The sequence below is a fragment of the Sminthopsis crassicaudata genome, chromosome 2 (assembly GCF_048593235.1).
Source record: "Sminthopsis crassicaudata isolate SCR6 chromosome 2, ASM4859323v1, whole genome shotgun sequence".
Lineage (NCBI taxonomy): Eukaryota > Metazoa > Chordata > Mammalia > Dasyuromorphia > Dasyuridae > Sminthopsis > Sminthopsis crassicaudata.
In genome coordinates this window covers 11,027,714-11,048,977 of record NC_133618.1, presented here as the reverse complement: position 1 = coordinate 11,048,977, position 21,264 = coordinate 11,027,714, and the positions used below count along the sequence as shown (strand labels likewise).

At 40.4% G+C, this 21,264-nt stretch overlaps 1 protein-coding gene across 2 annotated transcripts; it reads right to left on the bottom strand.

The window, feature by feature from the left end:
- Positions 1 to 3,622: 3,622 nt before the first annotated feature.
- On the bottom strand, positions 3,623 to 9,592 carry NEFM (neurofilament medium chain). Of its 2 annotated transcripts, XR_012485739.1 has the most exons (4): positions 8,342 to 9,592; positions 7,224 to 7,348; positions 4,078 to 5,645; positions 3,623 to 3,713 (listed from the first exon to the last, which is right to left on the bottom strand). XR_012485739.1 is itself a non-coding variant. In XM_074285428.1 (3 exons), the coding sequence occupies exons 1-3, from the start codon at positions 9,452 to 9,454 to the stop codon at positions 4,157 to 4,159; spliced, it is 2,727 nt and encodes a 908-aa protein (XP_074141529.1). In that variant the 5' UTR covers positions 9,455 to 9,592; the 3' UTR covers positions 3,623 to 4,156. The 2 variants fall into 2 exon arrangements, 1 of the variants encoding a protein (XP_074141529.1); XM_074285428.1 differs by having other exon boundaries at positions 3,623 to 5,645.
- Positions 9,593 to 21,264: the final 11,672 nt, after the last annotated feature.

Below are 21,264 nucleotides of genomic sequence, written 5' to 3'. Positions count from 1 at the left end.
CCTTTACACTCATATACCATAACTTATTTAGCCATTCCCCTACTGATGATTATCAACTAAGTTTCCAATTCCTTGCCACCACAAAAAAGGCTACCATAAACATTTTTGCATTTGTGGATCCTTTTCCATCTTTTATTGATCTCTTTAGGCTACAAGTCTAATAATAGCACTGCTGGATCAAAGAATATTCACAGTTTTATGACCATTTGGGCATAATTCCAAATTGTTCCCCAGAATGGTTGGATTAGTTCATAAGTCCACCCAACAGTGCACTAGTGTCCCAGTTTTCCCAAATCCCCTCTAACATTTATCATCTTTTCCTGTCACCTTAGACAATCTGATAGGTAGGAAATAGTACCTCAGGGTTGTTTTAATTTGCATTTCTCTAATCAGTGTTTTAGAGCATCTTTTTCATATGACTATAGATGACTTTGAATTCTTCATCTGAATATTATCTGTTCATATCATTTGGCCACTTATTAATTGAGGAATGAATTCCATTCATATACATTTGACTCAGTTCTCTATATATTTTAGAAATGAGGCAGGGAAGAGCTTCTTAAATGTGCTTTTAACTCTATTCCACAACAAGGGTGCAAATGGGAAAATAGAAACCTCAAATATATCTACATGGAGTTTTGAATCTGGTTGACTTCTGTCAGAGTCTCAGCAGTTCTAAGTCTTCTTCTGTCTTTATTAGAATATGCTTTTAAGAGACAATACTTGGATACCTAGATAAATGCCATTTTGGCTGTCAAAAAACAGAAGCAGCAAAAAAGAGAGAAAAATGAAAAAAAAAAAGCTAGATATTTGTCTTTTAGTCTCAAAATGACTTTTCCTCCTCCATGAGAGGAGGGCAAGGATTGTCTTATTTTTATTGTACTCCCAGAATCTAGCACAATGCTTAGTATAATGTTCAATAGATGCTCCAATTGGATTGAATAGAGGTAGTAGAAGTTATGTCAGAAAGTTAAAAAGATTCTGAAAACCTGTGATCTCATGGGTGTAAATAAAATAAGTGATTAGAAGAGGTTGTACGTAATCTTTACTGGGTGAGTTTTTAATGATGATGATGGACTAAACCTGTGATTTCCTTAGTATAGGAAACTCCCAATAGCAAATCTTTGACTGCTAGTATAAAATCAGCAATTCAGCTATAAAGAGAGTTAAACGTTAATAGAATCAAAGGTTTCCTAAAGGAGACCTGAGAGACCAACTGAGTTGATTCTCCCATAGTCAAAATCTTATCTTTGTTAGACCGCATATCCCCTTCCAGTGGTGTAAAGTGTGTTCAGGGAAAACTAGTATCTCTGGTGTGAAGGCTTCCAAGCCCTTTATAGGGCTGCTTTCCACTTTTGGTGTCCATCTGATCCATCTAACTCACCTGTAGCTCCAAGAAACCACAGCATGCATAGTGGCCAGACCCAGAAAAAACATTTTAGCAGATGGATTACCCCAAAATAAAGTCCTATTATAAATAGGAAAAAAAAGATTAGTATTACTTGCTTAAGAATACACTGGTCCTTTATTGACAACAATATGCTTTATTTTAACATGAACTTGTCATCCAAAAGACAACCTTTTAGGGAAAAATGATTGTTTTTTAGATTATTTTTATTATTCAAGGAATTCTAATTTTCAGCTCCTATCAACATTAAATGTAGAATTTCTGTACAATTCAACACATAAATACATGATACCAACGTGTCTTCTGTTAAATTGAGTGACAGTTAAATCAAATTGGGAATTTGGAAAACGCTTAAATATTCATTATAAGAATATGAAAAAGTATATTTCAATATTTGTTTGAATATTTTACATGGAAATGCTACTTCTAGAACTAATGGTTTTTTTTTCTTGCTGAAAAAAATAGAGTGGATTAACAGAGGAAAGCAATTTTGAATTTTGAATGGTAGGGACTAATGTAGTCTCTTCTAAACTGTTGATAGACCTTGTCTCTGAAGACATCATCATATCCTTGAGTTATAAAAATGTACTTGAAATCTTGCCTTTCCATTTACAGTATTTTGAAGGAGCGATTATAGATGTATTCCCTCTAGGTTGTTTGAAAAAAATGGACAAGACCTGGCTGCAAAGCAAAAATGTGCATCCCTTTTTCTATTAGCTAGCAAGTTTTAAGTAACAGTTGCTAATAACTGGTAGATCTATATGGTATCTCCACCTATGGTCTATTGAAATCATTTGCTAAATGATGTTTAATTTCATCAATAAAGGAAATGATTTGCTTTCCTTTGTAAAAATCATGGATCTTGCTTTTAAATTATGGAATGCTTTCTTTTATCAAGAGATTGAATTTATTTTGCATTATTCTTAATGAATCTTCTGCTACTGTGACACTACTTATGTGGTTTTATCTTTAAGAAAGATTGTATGACACCAGAAATTGACATCTGTTTAAACCCTATTACTGCCAGGAACAGGTAGAAAAACTAGCATAATGCTATCAACCTTGGCAATCATTTTCTTTAGGCCTTTTTAACGTGGGATCCATGAATTTAGAATATTTTAGTAATACTATTATAATATCAATTGGTTTCTTTGTCATTCCATTTTGTTTTGCATTTAAAAACAATTTTGGGAAGGGGCAGTAAATTTTACAAGATATTTAAGTTGATCAATGACAAAGAAATGAATAAAATTTTTATTTAAGGGGAAGGTTCTTTGTTTAATTCCTTCATGGTAGATATGAAGGAAAAAGGCCCTGGGAAAAGTAATCCACAATCTGTGTGAATTAAGGCAAGTTCAGGAGAAGATTAGAAACCAGGTTCTTTCACTTTAGACCTAAACTTTTCCCAATCAGTAGCTGTTTCCATTCACATAAGAAATGCCCTCATTATTACCTATCACATATTAACATTATAAATGTTATCTCTACCTGCTATACCACTTAAGGATTAATTGAAATCATAATCCTTTGCTGAATTTACACCATACAGGATCTGAGGACTGCCTTAGGGACAACACTCATCTTGTGGCTTCCTTTTGGCCTCATTTTCCAAATCTGTAAAATTAGGGTGGTGGGAGTAGATGAGGTAACTTGCTAGTTCCTTTCTAAATTTCTCCTGGGATCTTATCAGAAAACTGGAGACTAGAGCTTTCAAAATTCATGCTGTTCTTTCCCCCTTTCTTACTGATCCCACTCCTCCCTTTAACATTATAGGAGGGGAAATCACTTTGTAAGTAGGCTAATGAAAGGGTATATATCACCTTTTCCTAATTAAAGACTCTCGAGAGGTAATGTAGGGGAGAGGGAACCATCCCTAGAATTATGGAGAAGAAACATGGAGCAGTATATAGGGAGAGCAATGGACTTGGAGTAAGGAAAAGGTAATTTAAATTCCTCCACTTGACACCAGCTGGATAATAAAACAAATAAAACAATGGGGGGAGTGGAGATAATGAAAGCTCTCCAGAGGGATGAAATAAGATGCTTCTCTCCCCTCTCTTTTTCCAATGATATCTCTATTCCAAAACAAAACAAAAAACCTCTTCTAGAAAAATGTCAATATAGGGCCCTTATAACTCCCCTCAGTGGCCCACCATTAATTTGATTTTTTTCAGGACAGCCCCGAGAAGTGTAGAAGACCATCAAACAATTAGACATGTTTCCAATATGACCTTTATTGAGCAAGAACTGCTGGGACGTTTTACATCAATCCACAAAAGGTTGCAAACTGTGCATGTCAGAGGTTCTCCCATGAATGAATGCCCATCTTAATTGCACCAGTGAGGTAAACATAATTATTCAATAAATAGCTTTCTTAAGGCTAAGAGTTCGGTTTCATTATTATTATTATCATGATCATTATTATTAGTATTAATATGATTTTTGGCTCAGTTGAATCTTTGCATAATACATCTCAAGACATCCCTCCAGAGTGTCCCCCCCCTTCCAACAGCTTAGGAAATGGGAAAAAGAAAAACTTCCTAGATACATTACAGATCATGCATTGTTAATCCCCCAAAGACTGTGAAGGGAGCACACCCTGAGCTTGCATGCAGGTCCCTTATGTTGCACAGAGTAAAATACAATGTCAGGAGCCCTCATGGGAGAACCGGTTCTGCTTGGAAGCCGTCAATCACATGCATTTTGAAGTTGTCATATGGCTTAACCTTTTGTACCTGACTGATTCTCCTAATCGCTCTGGGTGACTTCTTTGACTATAGCATGAGAGGTGACCTTTTCTACCTTTTTTGTGGACACTAGCTTCTCCTCGAAGGTTTCTTCATGCTCCTCTACCTTTTGGGTCACGGTGACAGATTTGGTGATGTATTTGGTAGCTCCATCCCCCCCTTCACTGGTGATTTTCTCTACCTTTTTGGTCACCACGACTTTCTCTTCACTCTTGTCTCCCTCTTTCTTTTCCTCTGCGGGGCTCAAGTCAAGCCCATTGGTGACCACCCCTTTCTCCTCTTCTCTCCCGCTACCTTTTTCTTTGGTTTCCTGCTCCTCTTCCTCCTCCTCCTCTTTGCCTTCTACCTCCCCATTGATTGCTATGTCTTCCTTTGTGGATCCCTTTGAACCCTGGTCACTTCCTTCCTCACTCCCTCCCTCCTCCTCTTCAACCTCTTTCTCAGAACCAACCTTAGTGGATTTGGTGACAGTGTCCACCTCTTCCACGACTGTTTCTTTGACAGGGGAGTCAGCTTTTTTCTTTTCAGGGACTTCTTTTGCACGTTCTTCCTTTTTCTCTTCTTTGGGGGATTCCTTCTCTCCCACAGCTACTGCAGCTTCTTCCTTATCTTCCTCCGCTTTAGCTTTCACCTCCTCCACAGGAGATTTTGGCATTGGTGATTTTGGCATGGGAGACTTTGGCATGGGAGATTTGGCTGTAGGGGACAGAGCCGCAGGGGACTTTGCTGTGGGTGACTTTTCTGGGGGTGACAGAGCCGCGGGGGACTTTGCTGTGGGGGATTTTGCTGGGGGAGACAGGGCTGCAGGAGACTTTGATATGGGTGACTTTGCTGGGGGTGACAGGGCCACAGGAGACTTGGCTTTCTCCGTTTTCACTGATGCAGATTCTACAACAAGCTCCTTGATGACGACTTTTTCCTTAGTCTTCACTTCTGTTTTTTCCTCCTTAGCCTCCAGTTCTTCGCTCTCAGCTTCAGTTTCTCCTTCTTCTTGTTCACCCTCATCTTTTTCACTGGATCCTTCCTTTTCAGATCCTCCTTCCTCTGCTTGGTCTGACTTAGCACCCTCATCTTCTTCTTCCTCCTCCTCTGCCTCCTCTTCCCCTTCTTCTTTCTCACCTTCTTCCTCACCTTCCTCAGCTTCTGGAGCAGCAGCCTCCACAGCAGCCTTTTTGGTGGCAACAATTTCTTCCTCTTCAGCTGCTGCTTCTTCCTCCTCCTTTTCCTCTTCCTCCTTCATGGCGCTAGAAGCCAATTCTGCTTCAATGGCTGCCAGGGCATCTTCCATCTCTGACTTTTCATCTTCCACCTTGGTCTCTTCTATGATCTCCTCTACAAATTTGTGCTGAACCTTCAGCTTGGGGGCCTCTACTTTTGTTTTCTGTATTTTACTGGATATTGTGACGGAAGGCTGTCTGTGTGTGTAGAAAGGGCCAGTGATGCTGCCGGAAAACGTACTGAACCTGGTCTCCTCGCCTTCTAGCAATTTTCTGGGGAGACAAAGAACATGGGAACATGACTCAAGAGCTAAACCTGCCAGGCTTTGCTTGGATGTGGATGAAAGTAGGTAAAAATAGTGCCTGGAGTAAGCAGGATCCCAGAAAACCAATCTCCTGAAAACTCAGTATTAATAGAAATAGACTTGTTTACAGTGTCAGTACTAGAGAAGCTAGATATCACTGAGCATCTCCTTGGCAGATCATTACATTGCAGATGAACTGCTGGGGAGGGAGGAGCACTATTTAGTGCAAGCACTTGTTCTGTGGTACCCTAGTGGCCCAAGGGAGTGACTGCAACTTTTTCCTTAAATTACTAGCTTCTTCCAGAATATGACTCAGGTTTGGCAGAGACTTCAGGTCATTATTTCCCTTCATTAAAACAAACTAACAAAACCCAGTTCTAGTAGCTAGACAAAAATTCTTCTCTGTAGTCACTTAGACCTTAGATGGAAAAGAATGGTATTTCTATTTAGTTTAGGGGTTCTTAACCTTTTGGTGTGTTAGCTCCTTATCATCTTCTGCTTAACAGAGTAATGAAGCTTACAAACTCCTCAGGTGAATGTGTTTAAACAATTCAAAGAAAATGCTAAATTTCTTCTAGGATTTAAGGGGGAAAAGATAGCTTTTTTGCTTATCAAAATTTATGGACCTTCTGAAATCTATCCCTTTGGAAACCCTAGATCCCCAAATTAAAAACTCTTGGCCCAGAACCTATTATATTTCAATTCTGAAAAATATTTTGAATAAATAAACATGTATTATGTGTCAAACAACTTTTCATTTAAAGGACAGTAGTATGTTTTGATAGCTGCATGAATGGAAAAAATAGATACATTTATAATTCAATTATTGTTTAAATCCCATCACTACTAACTCTGCAGCTGAGAGGTTTTGATATAAGAACCATGTCTTTATTCATGACCTTTTGCTGGGGGCTCCAACTCCCTGGAAAAACTCAACTTTTGGTCAATTTCTCATCGTTTTAAATCAGCCAGATGGTGGCAACAGCAAACCACACTCATTTTTCTGAATAAGGGAGAGCCCTAGCAAGTGGAGAAAAAGTTGATTGTTTTATTGATGTCAGAATAAAGATTGAAGCGATTTAAAAAATTAAAGGCATTTTTTTTTTTTTGAAAAATGTGTAAGAGAATCTTGGACTAAGCCCAAAGATTCAGCCCAAACTTTAAAAAAGTGGCTCAGATTAGACTGGCTGAGAAAGAGGTTTAAACTTGAAAAGATTGAGAAACATTTCCAAAGAACATACTTGCCAGTCACTCTCCTCCCTCCCTCCCCATCATTCATCTAGTTTTGTGGATCTTAATTAAAGGCACAGCAGCACTACATGCTATGTTATGAGGTAAAAAGAACTTCAGACGATACTAAAAAAAACAAAACTAAAGAAAAACCCAAACGTTAACTTTTGTGTATCTCTATGTGTGCTCACACCAATACCAACTCTCTCAGGCTGCAGTGTCCCTTGCTCTATCTAAATGGGTGGCGCCAGTTTGCCAGAACAGACTCTGCAGTGCCGTGATTATTCCAGACACGTCCACAGCGGGGCTTTCATACCTGTATGCTGCAATCTCAATATCCAGGGCCATCTTGACATTGAGGAGATCCTGGTATTCCCGCAAATGACGTGCCATCTCCCACTTCGTTCCCCGGAGCTCATTTTCCAACTGATGAATCGTGTCCTGAAAACAAACAGCCCGAGTTCCCCACCGGTCAGCAGAAAACACATTCTCTTCCCTTCAGCCTGTCTCTTCTCCCTTCTCCCCAGACCTTAGCTTGCACTCTTTACAGATGCTCACTAAGCACAAAGTATTCTGGGCCAGCTGCCAGGTTCCTACCAGCCTGGTGCTCTAAGGTGTAGGAAAAAACAAGCTCCCATCACCTCCCTCGACTTTTAAAGGACGTCAAAGAGGAAGGGAACAAAAGAAAAGCAACAGAAGGTGTTTCAATCTTTCAAAAACAAAAACTGTTCAGTCTTTACTTGTGAACTAATATCTACAACTTAGCAAATAAGACTTAAAATCCACTCCAAATCATTTTGCCATTTTGAAGCCCAGAAGATGAGAAAAACACTAACTTTTCTTACGACTTTTTAAGGAGCCTGCAAAAACTCGGGAAGATGGCCCATCGCAAGTTGAGACACATTTTAGGAAAGAGCTGGAGAGGGCGCTCCAGAAGTTTGGCGCTTTCTTAAGAGTAGGAAGGGAACTTTTAAAGATTTTTCCTTTTCTCTAGTCCTCTAAAGGACTGGGAAGGGAAGACGAAAGGGAAGCGGCTGGAGGACACAAAGAGATGGGGAGGGGCTACTTCTGGCAGGATGTAGGATGGGGGACCAGGGCGGAGAGGAGATGCGGGTCTAAAGGGCGCAAAAACTGGGGGATCTGCGAGCGGACTAATGTCAGAGGAGACAAAGGGAAGTAGTTGAGATTTGGAAAGGGGAAGAGAGAAGAGAGAGTGGGGGCAGTTGCTGAGGAAGGAATGGGGCGCGGGGGCGGGTGGGGAGTCTAGAGATGCAGCAGGGTAGGGAGGAGGTGATCCGGGGAAGAGAATCAGAAACATGCAAAGAAGGGATCGGGAGGGTGCGGGGAGAAAGGGAGCTGGGGAGCGGCATGGGAGGAGCACTGCGGCTCCAAGACCTTCGGCTCTCCTTCCCGCCCCCGGTAGCTTCCCCTCACCTGGTAGCTGCTCAGATCGTGATTGTGGCGCTCCTCGATGTCACTGAGCTGTCTCTCCAGGGACTCCTTGGTCCCGCGCACGGACTCGAGCTCGATGCTCTTGGACTGCAGCTGGCGGCGGTACTCGGCGATCTCTTCCTTGGCGGAGCGGATGGCCTCCTTGTTCTGCTCGGCCGCCTCGGTGAGCTTGGCGTAGCGGCACTTGAACCACTCCTCGGCCTGGTGCATGTTCTGGTCCGAGTGGCACTCGAGCTGGGAGCGGATCTCCTTGAGCGCCGACGTGATGTCCGTCTTCAGGTAGTCCTTGCGCTCCACCGTGATGTGCGACGCCTGGATCTGCGCCAGCAGGTCGGCCACCTCCTCCTCGTGGTTGCTGCGCAGGAAGGCCACCTCGTCCTGCAGCGACTGCACCTTCTTGTCCAGCTCCACCTTGACCAGGGACGCCTCCTCGATGTCCTTGCGCAGCGCGCGGACGGCAGCCTCCGTGTCGTCGCGGAGTCGCGCCTCCTCATCGAAGCGCTCTTTGAGGCGATGGATGTCTTCTTCCAGGTGCTCGGACTCGAGCTGCACCTGCGCCTTCTCGTGGTTCACCTGCTCCAGGCCGGCGCGAAGCTCGCGCAGTTCCTGCTCGTAGACGTCGCCAAGTTGCGCGTGGGACGCCTGCTTCTGGCGCAGAGCCTGGATCTCGGCCTCGATCTCCTGGTTCTGCTGCTCCAGCGAGTGCACCTTCTCGATGTAGCCGGCGAAGCGGTCGTTGAGCCCCTGCAGCTGCTCCTTCTCGTTGGCGCGCACCAGCTTGAAGTCGACGCCCATGGTGCCCGCGCCCGTCCCGTTCAGGAGCGACGAGGACTGGCTGAAGTCCAGGCTGCTCTCGGCCGAGCTGAGCAGCGCCGAGCCCAGGCCGCCGTAGGCGCTGCGGGGGACGGAGCGCTTGTAGGACACGGACATGGCCGAGCTGCTCAGGCTGCCGCCGCCGCCCGAGCCGCGGGACCAAGACTGGGAGCGGAAGCCGCTGGACGGCGAGCCGCCGCTGGTGCGGCTGTAGCTGGCGCGGGTCTCGGTGACCCGCCGGTAGGCGGCCGGCGCGCCCAGCGACTCCAGCGCGTAGCTCATGGTGGACAGCTCCGGGAGGCACGGGGCCGGCTCAGCGCTCTGCCGGCCGCTGCGCGCCCCTTTTTATAGGCGGCTGCGGCGCCCGCGGGGCAGGGCGGGGAGCCGCCCCACCGACGCACGCCCCGTGCCGTGGCCGCAGTGGCACGGGGGGCGGGGCCGAGAGCTGAGGGGCGGGGCGGGGGGCGGGACGAAGCCCCGGGAGCCGCTGGCCCGCAGCCCGGGCTGGACTCGCCGGCCTCTCTCCCCTCCCCCGCTCCCTCTCCAGCCTCTGATCTTCGCTCCTCCCCCACCCCCTCTTCCACCGCATCTCGGGCCGAGCCCTACCCCTCTCTCGTCTCTCGCGGCCCTCTCCTCGGAGCCCTGTTCCTATGCCCCTCCTCCACTGCTGCTCGACCCCAGTCCCCTCTGCGCTCCATCCCTCCCCCGGAATCTCTCCGTGTTTCTTCGTTTTCTGCTCTCTTGTTCTCCTTTTTGACTTTAACTCCTCTCTTTCCCCCTCCCCTCTTCCGTCACTCTTCAACCCAGTCCTCTACTCGCTTCACCCACCGCTCCTTCACCTCGTTTCTGTGCCCCCTTTTACCTCAAGCTCCCCTTCCTGAGCCTCCTTCTTGCATCCAGGCCCAATCTTTCTTCCACTTTCTTCCCCTTTTCATATCTGTTCTTGCCCTTGTCAGTGCCCCCTTTCCCCCTAGTTCTTTCCAGCTCCCGGGGTCCCTTTTGCTCGGGCCATCTCTCTTTGCCCCCTACTCTTTGGTTCTCTTCTAGTCTGGCTGCTTATTTTCATCCCCAACACCGTCCTCCCCCCACCGTTCCTCCTCCACTTTGGCCCTTTACTTTTCTTTCACCTCCAGCTGCGTCCTCTTCCCTCTCCTACGTCCTCCCCGCCCCCAACCTGTCATCCCTAGGAAGATCGTTGTCCTTTCCACTTCCAGCCTCTCTTCTCCCCACATCTCGTCTCCCACCAGCCACCTATTGCTTCTCACTGTGTGCTCCTTCCGCCCTAAACCTCCCTTCTTCACAGAAGCACTCTTCCCGTCACCGTCGCCCTACGTTTATTTTTTCTGCATGTAGACTCTCCTCAAGTTCTTTACTTCCTTGATTCCTCTTACTTTGCAGGCAGCTGTCCCCTCCCAGTCCCCATTTCCTTCTTTCTCAGTCTTTCCCTCGCCCTGTCTGCATTATCTCCATGTTTGCGTTCACCCCCTTTTCTTGTAGTTCCCTCTTCCTTCCCACTTCCACTTTCTCCACTTAAGCCCCACCCCCAACAATTCTATCAGGGATGCCTGACGTCCCTCCTCCCTTTCTCAGCCGCATTTCACATCTCTAACCGTGTTCTTCCCCCTTCCCTTCCCCCCCTCTTCTTCAATTCCTTTTCCTGGACCCCTGCTTTTTTCCTCCTCCTCCTCCTCCTTTCCTCGCTTTGTTTTCCTCCCCCCCACCCCCCAATCCATACACCAGCCGGAGATGAGCTCATTGGAGTCGGGCCAAACAGGAAAAAAAAAAAAAAAAAAAAGCCAGAGGGCTAGGTTGGGGTTTGGGGAAGTTCTGGGGAGAGCTGGGTCGGATTTTTTGGTTGCTTGTTCTAAAAGGGGGATCCTGCCAGACGCTCTGTCTTAATTATGAGTCAGGACAGCTCGTTGCAACGGCCCGGGGAGAAGGTAAGGAATGTGTATGTTCGCGCTATGGCGGCCATCAGTACCAAGGCCAGCGCCCCAGGCTGGCAAACTGAGGATATCCAGCACACATCATCAACAGCGGCACCAGGGGACCCTGTACCCAGAATTTCTCTTTTGATTATCGAGGGCTTCCCTTTTCCTCCGCTTGAACGCACTGTAGCGTGGGCTTTCTCTCTCTCTCTCTCTCTCTCTCTCTCTCTCTCTCTCTCTCTCTCTCTCTCTCTCTCTCTCTCTCTAAGCCTCGCTAGGAATACAGTTTCTTGTCTGCAATGCAGTGAGCACATGTACAGGGCACAGCTTAAAACAGGCAGATGAAACAAATCCAACACTATAATTCATTTCTGGAATAATATATTCTTTGCCTAGGAGACTCTGGAGAAGGTTGGAGGGAAGTAGAAGGATGCAGAGAATGATATTTGAAGGTCAAATAAGAAGTTTGCTGAGGAAAATGCTCCATTTTTATGATTTCAAGTCATGAACGATTCACTTGCTGATGTTTGAGTGAAAAAGCATTCAGTATGACTATATTCCAACTCAGTTGGAATATATATATTTATATTTATTTATTTATATTTAATTAATGGGGAAATGTAGCATGAAGATAGATCAGATAACTAACTACATTCACTCAAAATCCTAACATTGACATTAGAATACTGAATAAAGTGGACTGCTACTTCTCATTTTTTGAAACTAAAGTGATTTTTTTACCTCAACCTACTCCATGGCAATCCTTTTATTTGATGCTTGATGTGAAAGGGGAACATAAAGTATTTTTAAATTTAAATATGCATGTATTCATAAATGAACTACCCACACAAATTAGTGCCTGGAGAAGTTGCAAATATATTAATTTTTTGAACTCATATTTTAGGGTGACAAATGTTGGAATTAATACCAGGACGTTTGCCAGTGTTTGAATGGACCACAAATAGGGGAAAAGTTGGTTTCAGGAAGAAATGCATGCAATTTCTAAAAAAGAAATCTGGTGTTCCAGAGGAATTCTCAGCACTATGCTAGATTTTTTCCCCCAAGTGGGTAATCTATAACTCAGACTATATTGTGAAGCCTTCTTCACCCTGCAAAATGGCCTTGAGTAGTTGATATAAGATAAAAATTAGGAAGCTGGGTTGGTAAGTAAACTCTCAGTTTTTTAAGTAGGTTTTCTGCTCCATCTGGAGTCCATGACAGAAAAGAATTGAATTGCAGAACTCTTACTGCTTCATTAATATGACCAGACTGCAGCATTGCAGTCTGTGTGGGAGAGACCTGAATACTTTGGTCCACTTGATTTAGTTGAAACTCCAAGCAAGGAGGGACCTGTGTTGATAACTAAGAGTTCAGAGACCAGATGGTAAAAATTAGGATGCTTGTGAATTGTAGCAGAAAATGGGGTATGGGGGAAGCTATGATTTTAAAATCTGGATCAATAGTCTTTGATACAAAGAAAGAGAAAAAGAAAAGAAAAAAAAAACCTGATCAGGGCAAGACTCAGCAGGATGTTGGTTTTCAGTGAAGAACTGGCATGCAAAAGATTTGTAGAAAGGAAAATTAGTTTCTTGTTACACTCTGCTTTGGGGTGTGTGTGTGTGTGTGTGTATGTGTGTGTGTGTAAAGATATAAAGATCTTGACTTGTGGGGGAGGTGGTTACAAATGCAGTCAGATTACTGCAATGGTTAAGAGGTTTGTGGGCTTCTCTTTTTATGCATCCTCAGAGCTTTGGAAATGAGATGACTCTGCAGATAGATATGTCCACTGTTACAGTTAGACAGTTTTTGATTCTAGCCCAATTGGCCCAGGAATTGTGAAGCTTTTAGTTAATTAGAGGAGTATGAAACTTGACTAATATGTGAAAAAAATAAATTTAAAAAGTATTGTCAGTTATTGTGACATTGTAGTTTATAATTTAAGAAATATAGAATTATATGAAATTCAAATTATACAATCAATTTTAATTTGTGCCTAACAGTAAATTTTGGTAGGTGCACTCATAACTTTAAGACATTTTTGTTATTCATGGAAAATAAAAAGTTTAAAGCTTAGAAATGACTCTGGCAGATCTGCACCAAAAGAGGTTTTACTTTCCTCACTTAAATTTGCAAATGGTCTTCATGAAAGTGATATGTACATTGTATTATTGTGTGCTTCCTACTTTGCACCAGCTTTTCTGTAAGAACTGGCAATCAGAGCCCCAATAACTCAGTAGAGATAATATTTTATAATACTTATTCAATTAAAGTCATGAAAGTTTGGGTATGATTTTAAACTGAGTTGGAATATAGTCATATTGAATGCTTTTTCACTCAAACCATTTTGTAATGAAAGTTGTGTGATTTAAGGGGCTATGTAAGTTAAGTCAAGCAAAACACATATAAAGAAAGAGAATATATAATATGCACCAATTAAAGTATGCATGTTTGGCTATATTGGGGATATATATATATATATACATATATATATATATACATATATATATATATACATATATATATATATACATATATATATACATATATATACATATATATATACATATATATATATATATATGTATATATATATATATACTTATTTATATGTATAGAGAGAAACTACTTCAGAATACCATAACTTTTTAGTCTCAGATTTGGTTTTAATCATGTCTTAAGAGAAACCAAGAATCATTTCCAATGATACATGTAGACATTAATTTTCAGTCTCAGAGATTTCTTTTTTTAGTGGCATTTTAAGTGTTTCCAAAAGCTCAATTCCTTAGGAAATAACTTCATCAGGCTTGGTGGTTATGTTGGGAGGAGACTATTGATCATATTAAACAAAGGCTTATGATATTTTAAAATATGTATATATAACACTGTTTAATATTATTAATTTCCTTTGTCACTATATATATGTATATGTATATATATATGTAAATAATCTTATGCATTTAAAAATGGTATTCTGTGAGACTATAGACTTTACCAGACTGCCAAAAGCGTACATGACAAAAAAAATTGGGTTAAAACTCCTGATATAATCCTGAGGACTCATTTTATAGATAGAAAACATGACACCCAAAGAAGTAAAATGATTTACTCAGGATCACATAGATGGTCAGACTCACAGGTAGATTCACACGTAGGGCTTTTATCTCTATAGTTAGTGCTTTGTCTACTGTATCCTACTGCCTCTGATTGAAATAAAGCTTTGATGTCTCATGCATTTTAGACTTACCGTTTACAATTCTTTCTTCCTTTGAAAGGAGTGAGGGTGGGCAGAGAGATGTATCCACTTAGGAGATTTCTAAGAAACTTATTATCTACTCTTGTAGAAAATCACCACCATCCTTAGTGGTAGCTCCTATTAGAGAAAGGAAATTTGCCTTTCCTTGACTGAAGAGCCTGAGACCGAGATTGTCATATGATTATTTCTAAACTTCTCTTTGCTCCCAGGGAGTGTTGCTGTAGAAAGAAGGCAATATAGAGAATGGGAAAGTTGATATAAAGGAGATGGGAGATGGATGTGCATCCCCCTTGGCCCCAGAGGGCATTTGGGGATTTCTTAAGCATAGGTGCCTGGCTCTGAACATTAGCCTTTATAAAACAACCAGAAATTTCTTGGTTTACATCATTGTGCATGTTCTTAGCTCTCTGTAACTAGGCTAAATTCATCCGGGGTTGCACCACAATGCAGCTTTTCCTGAAGTAACTTACCGAGCTATTGAACTGTCCAATTCCCCTGCAAAGGGGATCCCAAACTTCAATTGTCTGATTAGTGTTAAATTATTTCATGAGAAAGACATTGTATGCCTAAAAATGTCAGAAGAGGCAAAAGGGAGAACCTGGATTTGGGCTCCCCCACATTTCGGGAAGAGCTTCAGTTTTTGTCTCTAACTTGCCTTGCAGAAGTTTTTGCTTCGTAATGCTTTCACACCCCCATCCTAGTTCAGTTCAGCTGGAAAGCCGGAGGAGGGCTCAGAATTCATTTTCTTTTGATGCAGTCTTGCCAAAAGGGATTCTAAAAATACAGCTCAGTAGAACGCATGGACAAATGTTAATGCTGTATTAATTTGCAGCATGCTTTTAATTGACTGCATGGTCTTTCTCTGCAAAGCTGTATAGCTTAATTTTTTTTTTTTGCACTTGAATTTTTTAAAACCCTGCAATGCACAGAACTTTAGCTTGGTCATATCATATTTATGGTAGCATGTGCCTGACTTAGCAAATAGGAGCTTTTTTCACTAGAAGCTTGGAATTAAATTGGGGTTTAGGGAACCAGATAAGATGAGTGGGCCAGCAAGTCTCATAAAAGAAATAGACCCCAGATACTTGGAAGCACATCCAAAGACTCAGCTTAATTCCCTTTACTGTGTTAGCAACTTTGCTTTCAGTTGCATTTTCTGCTGAATCATGGAGACTCTGAAAATCACTTTCCTATCAGGGGTAGGCCAGGTGCTTCTACCAGCTCACTAGAGCTGATTGTTAAATTTCAAAAGTGAGCCTTTACACTTCAGAAATTGGTAACGGCTACAGAGCAGAACCTGACTTACTGCTTTGTTGATTGTCTGGGCTTGAGAAAATGAGGGAGCAAATGTTAATAATGCAGATTAAACTTAAAAGTACATTATGGACACTTCTTGGAGAGTCAGTTGATAACCATTTGAAAATATGCCCCAGGATGGGCCTACCCAGGGCAGACTACCTAGTACTAATTTAGTTCTTTGTTGGGGTTGTTCAGTCATTTTCCTATGGTATTTGACTCTTCATGGACCTTTTTGGGATTTCTTTGCCAAAATAGTGAAGTGTTTTGCTATTTCCTTCTCTAGCTCATTTTAAAGATGAGTAAACTGAGGCAAACAGGATTAAGTGACTTAATTGTTTGCATGGTCTTTTTCTGCAAAGCTGAATAGCTTGTTTTTTTTTTTCTTTCTTTCTTTTTTCATTTGAGGCCAGACTTGAACTCAGGAAGATGAATCTCCCTGACTCCATATCCGACATTTTATTCACTTTGCCACTTAGCTGCTATTTGTTAGTCACAAGCATCCACAATTTAGGAATGTCTTTCCACAATTTAGGAAAGACATCGATAATCTAGAGAGTGTTTAGGGGAGGGCAACCACAATGTTGAAGAGCATAGACAGCATGTTATATTAGAAGCAGTTGAAGCACCTGGAAATGTCCTTCTGGGAAGGTTAAAAAAAAGTAGATGTTTTCAAGCATTACAGTAGAATGAATAGAGCATTGGATTGGGAACTAGGAAGATTTAGATTTTTCCTTCAAATTATGCCTCAAATACTAGCTAGCTGTGTGATCTTGGACGGATCACATTTCTTAATTTACTCATCTGTAAAATGGAGTTAGTAATAGTACCAACTCATAGCTTTAAAGACATATTTAACTGCAAGTTATTGGTATGAAAAAAAAAAAGATTAGACTCGTCCCAATTGTCCCCAAATGAACCAGTGAGAAGATGAAGAAAGGCAGATCTAGATTTTATGGAAGAAACGCTAGAGAATTTCAGTGCTTACCTCAAGCACTCCTTTTTGCATCACATTTTCTTTGGCTCCTCTAAATATTAGAGCCTTTTCTCACAAAGAATCATATTATGTCTTATTTCTAGTGTGCATAAACACACACATATATAATGTAATATACTTATGTTTCTCCACAAACGTATGTGCATACATCCATTTTCATTGATTAAGATTATAGGTAGGAAACATTATTCACACACAGATATCTAAGTAGTTGTACATATTCCCAAGTTGTCTCCCCTGGATGAATTGTCTCCTGGAGGACAGGAACTGTTTTTCCTTTTGTCTTTTTATCTCCAGCGTCTATCCTAGTGTTTAATAAATATTTGATAAATGTTGCTTGATTGCTTTGTCAATGAACTAGAAGGAAAATCTTCCTAAAAATTAGAGCTAATCCCAAAGTGGAATAAACTGCCTTGGGTATCATTTAATTTCCCTTCACTGAGGTTTCTAAGTAGACTCTGGATATGAACTACATTGTTATGGAGCATTTTGTTTAGGTATGGATTAGACCAGATAGTTTATGAAGTCCCATCTAATTCTGAGATGTGACAATAACTCATCTCTGTTCAAAATAGATTATATATAACTGGTATCTGATGAATTCTTTTACCAAAGGAATTACGTATTGCTTTATATTCTTGTTTTTAGTAGAAAGAGCTCTGGACCAGAAAGCTAGAGGTCAAGGAATATTGCTAACACCAAATACTTGAATTCAAACCAATTTCAATATTTTGAAGGCTTTATTACTACTACCCCCCCCAGAAAGTGATAGCATAGAACTAAATGGTTTTTATAGGTTCTCCATAGTCAGAATGATAACAGTCTTTTTTTTTTTTTTTTTTTTTTTTTGTGAGATGTATTTTAATGAGTGGGTATCAAAGGGAAGAAAAAGGGAAGAAGGCTGTGTAGCAGAAGGGATATGTATAATGTCAAAGGACCAGGACTTGAACATTGAATTCCCTCCAATGCTCCTTCAAGTTCTAATATTCTATATTCTAAGAGCCCTACCCCAATATCTCCCGACAAGATTCTGCATCCCATGTCCTGGGTATAAAAATCTTCTTTATTCCGTGCTCATAGCTCCTTTTGAGAATCCCTTCTAACTCCCATATGCTACATTCTGTGCTCAATACAGCTTTGATTCTGAAAATTCTGTTTATGATAGCTAGGTAGTTCAGTAGAGCATTGGGCCTGAAATCAGGAAGATATGACTTCAAATCCAGCCTAAGACACTTACTAGATTGTGATCCCAAGCAAGTCACTTAACTTCTTCTGCCTCAGTTTCCTCAATCTAAAATGGGGATAATAATATCTACCTCCCAAAGTTATTGTGGGGATCAAATTTAATGTTTCTGAAGTATTTAGCACAGTGCATGGCATGTAGTAGGTGCTTCATAAATGCTTATTTCCTTTTGTGGCAAAATTCTATTTTTATTGTATTTTATTTTATTCTATTTATGTTTATGAATTCTATGTTTCATATCTTAAGACCCAGAAATACCAGATAGTGCTTTAAATGTGAGCATTTATATTCTTTCTCATTGTCAAAAAGTAGTAATTCTGTACTTCTCTGCAGATGACACAATGAGAGGCAACAGAGGAGGCCCTTTCTCTGGAAGTTCACAGTCAACCTTAGCTAACATTGCCCCTACCAGAGCACCAACAAATAATAGAAATTATCTTATAGTTGAACTCAATATATTGATCTCAGTATGGGTAGGAGCCATAGGTTTTGTTAAAAAGGAAACGAGGACAGTTTTCTTTTTCTTGTCTTCTTATTCTTTTATTATTTCTCTCTTTTCTTTTCTTTGGCTTGTGTATTAGTGCCCTTTGTGTTTAGAGAACATGGTCCTTTTCCGGCATTCCTGTCCTATCCCATGAACCCTAGTGAAACAATTAAACTAAGCAAAAGTGACAGAACAACAATGTTTAAGTGTGTGCAGTAATTTATGTTTACAACTTCCCTCCCATTCTGTCTGCTGAGAAGAGGGAGGTGATTTTCACCATTTGCTTTCCCAAACTAAAATTAATCACTACACTCAGAGTTAGATTTTCTTTTTTTTTTAAATTAAAACTTTTTATTTATAAAATATATGCATGGTAATTTTTCAATACTGACCCTTTCAAAACCTTGTGTTCCAAATTACATTTTCTTTTAAAGATGTTTTCACTTATTTAAAATATTTTATTTTCAATGATCAAGTATTCACTTCCTCCTTATACTTCCTCTATGAATAGAAAATAAAGGAAGGAAGAAAGATAGGAAAGAAGGAAGGAAGGAAAGGAAGGAAATTCAGAATCCCTATATCACCTTAGCATAGTCAAACAAAATATATCCCCATAACTATTCACATCCTAGATACATTTTTATTCTTTTTCTTAATTTTTTTTTCTTTCTGTGAGGAAGTAGGCAACATTTTTAAGTAATTCCTGCAATCGCTGTGGATCACTTAGTTGCTCATTGTTCTTAAGTCTTTCAAAAATTGTTCATTTTTATAATCATTATCATCATCGCCTCTGAAATTATAAAATGCTGCTATGAATACATACATATATACATAATATATTACATATACTTAGAGATATATGTATATATTTGAATATATGTATATACACACACATATATATATATATATATATATATATATATATATATATATATATATATATATATATATATATATATACAGACACATACAAGTGCACATGTGTATTTTATGTGTGTAAAATATCTATCTTTATGATTAGAGTTGTACATACATTCGGTAGAATTTTTTTTCATAAATCAGCGAAATTTGATCCAAATCAAAGGATATGAGTATTTCACTAACTTTTCTTTTTTGGTTTCTTGTTTGTTTCAAGGCAATTGTAGTTAAATGATTTGCTCAGGGTTACTCAGCTAGAAAGTATTAAGTGTCTGAGGTCAGATTTGAACTCAGATCCTCCTGACTTCAGGGTCAGTGCTCTATCCACTGCACCATCCTGCTGTCACTGTGATTGTTCCCCCCACTGACTTTTCTATTTTCTAATTGTCAAATGTAATGGCCTTTTCTCATTTCTCTTTTTTCTGAGTATCTCTGCTATCTTTGATGCTGCTAATTACCCTCTTTTCTTTGACTTTCTCTTTTCTTTATGTTTTTGTGACATTATTCTCTTTAGGTTCTTCTAATTTTTAACCAGTTTGTCTGGATCTTCATCAAGGATATACTTCTGAATAATGAGTTTTCCTTTAGGATCTATCATAGGCTTTCTTCTCTTCTCACTTTGTACAATTTTACTTCATGGTCTCATGAACTCCCACAGCTTCAATTATCTTCATATAGCTTCATTTTCTCTCATTTCTATCTCTCTTCAAAATTAACTTCTTCAACTCATCTCCAGACTTGCACCTTCAGCTGCCTACTATACATCTCAAACTGATTTTTTTTGCAGACATCTTAAATATCATGTTCAAAATTGAACTCATTATTTTCCCCTTTCTTGAAACCTTCTCCTCTTCCTAAGTTTTTTGGTACTGTTGAACATGTCCAGGTCCTCATCTTTCAGTTACACAGGCAAGTGTTATTCGTAATTCCTCATTCTCTATCATCCCTACATATCTCATATGTTGTAAAGATCTGCTGATTTTACTTTCTTAACATGTCTTGTTTATGCCTTCCTTTTGGTTATCCTTGCCACAATCTTGGTGCAGCCCTCCTCACCTCATTCCTATGCTATTACACTAGCCTCAAATCCTCTCCAATCTATCTTTCACCCAGCTGTCAAATTGATCTTCCTAAGGCATCCGATGTTACCCTCTTATTCAGTAAACTCCAGTGGCTCACTGTAACAACCAGGATCGAATATAGAAACTGTTTGGATTTTAGAGCCTTTTATACTCTTACATCTACCTTTCCAGCTTTCTGCATTTGATTTACCTTGAAATACTTTATTATATGTCAATCCTGGCTTCCTTGATTCTCTATCCCCTGCCTCTGTGTGTTTTCACTGGCTGTTCTTTATTGTAGATTTCTCTTCTCTTCTTTCTGCCTTCTGGTTTACCTGACGTCCTTCATTGTCCAATCAAAGTCTCACCTTCTGCAAGAAGCCTTTCTCAATCAATATACATTAATACTAACATCTTCCTCTCTTTCAAATTATCCTATGTGTGTGTATAATCATCTATCTCATCTTATCTTGTTTGTATAGTTCTTTTTATATTGTCTCTCTCAAACTGAGCTTTTTAAGAACAATGATTTTTGTATGTCCACTTTCATCATGTATAACATGTAGTAGCCACTTAGTAAATGCTTTTTGACTTGATTTGTTTGCATCTTTATAGGACCTTTGATTTAGAACCGAAGAGGAGACTTTGGAAGTTGTTAAGTCCAACCTGCTCTATTGACTAGATGAGGAAATCGAGGTCCAGCTTAAGTAATTTCAAATTATTTTGAAATAGTTGGAATATATAACAGCTCCAACAATATATTAGTGAACTTAAATTCCCCTACCTCCCTCTACCACTGGCTACTTCTTTTTTTTTTTAGACATCCTTAAATGATTTTTATTTTTTTATTTACTTAAAGTTTGTTTTTGAGAAGGTATCTTAGAAATTAATTAAGGAATAGTCAGATCTTTG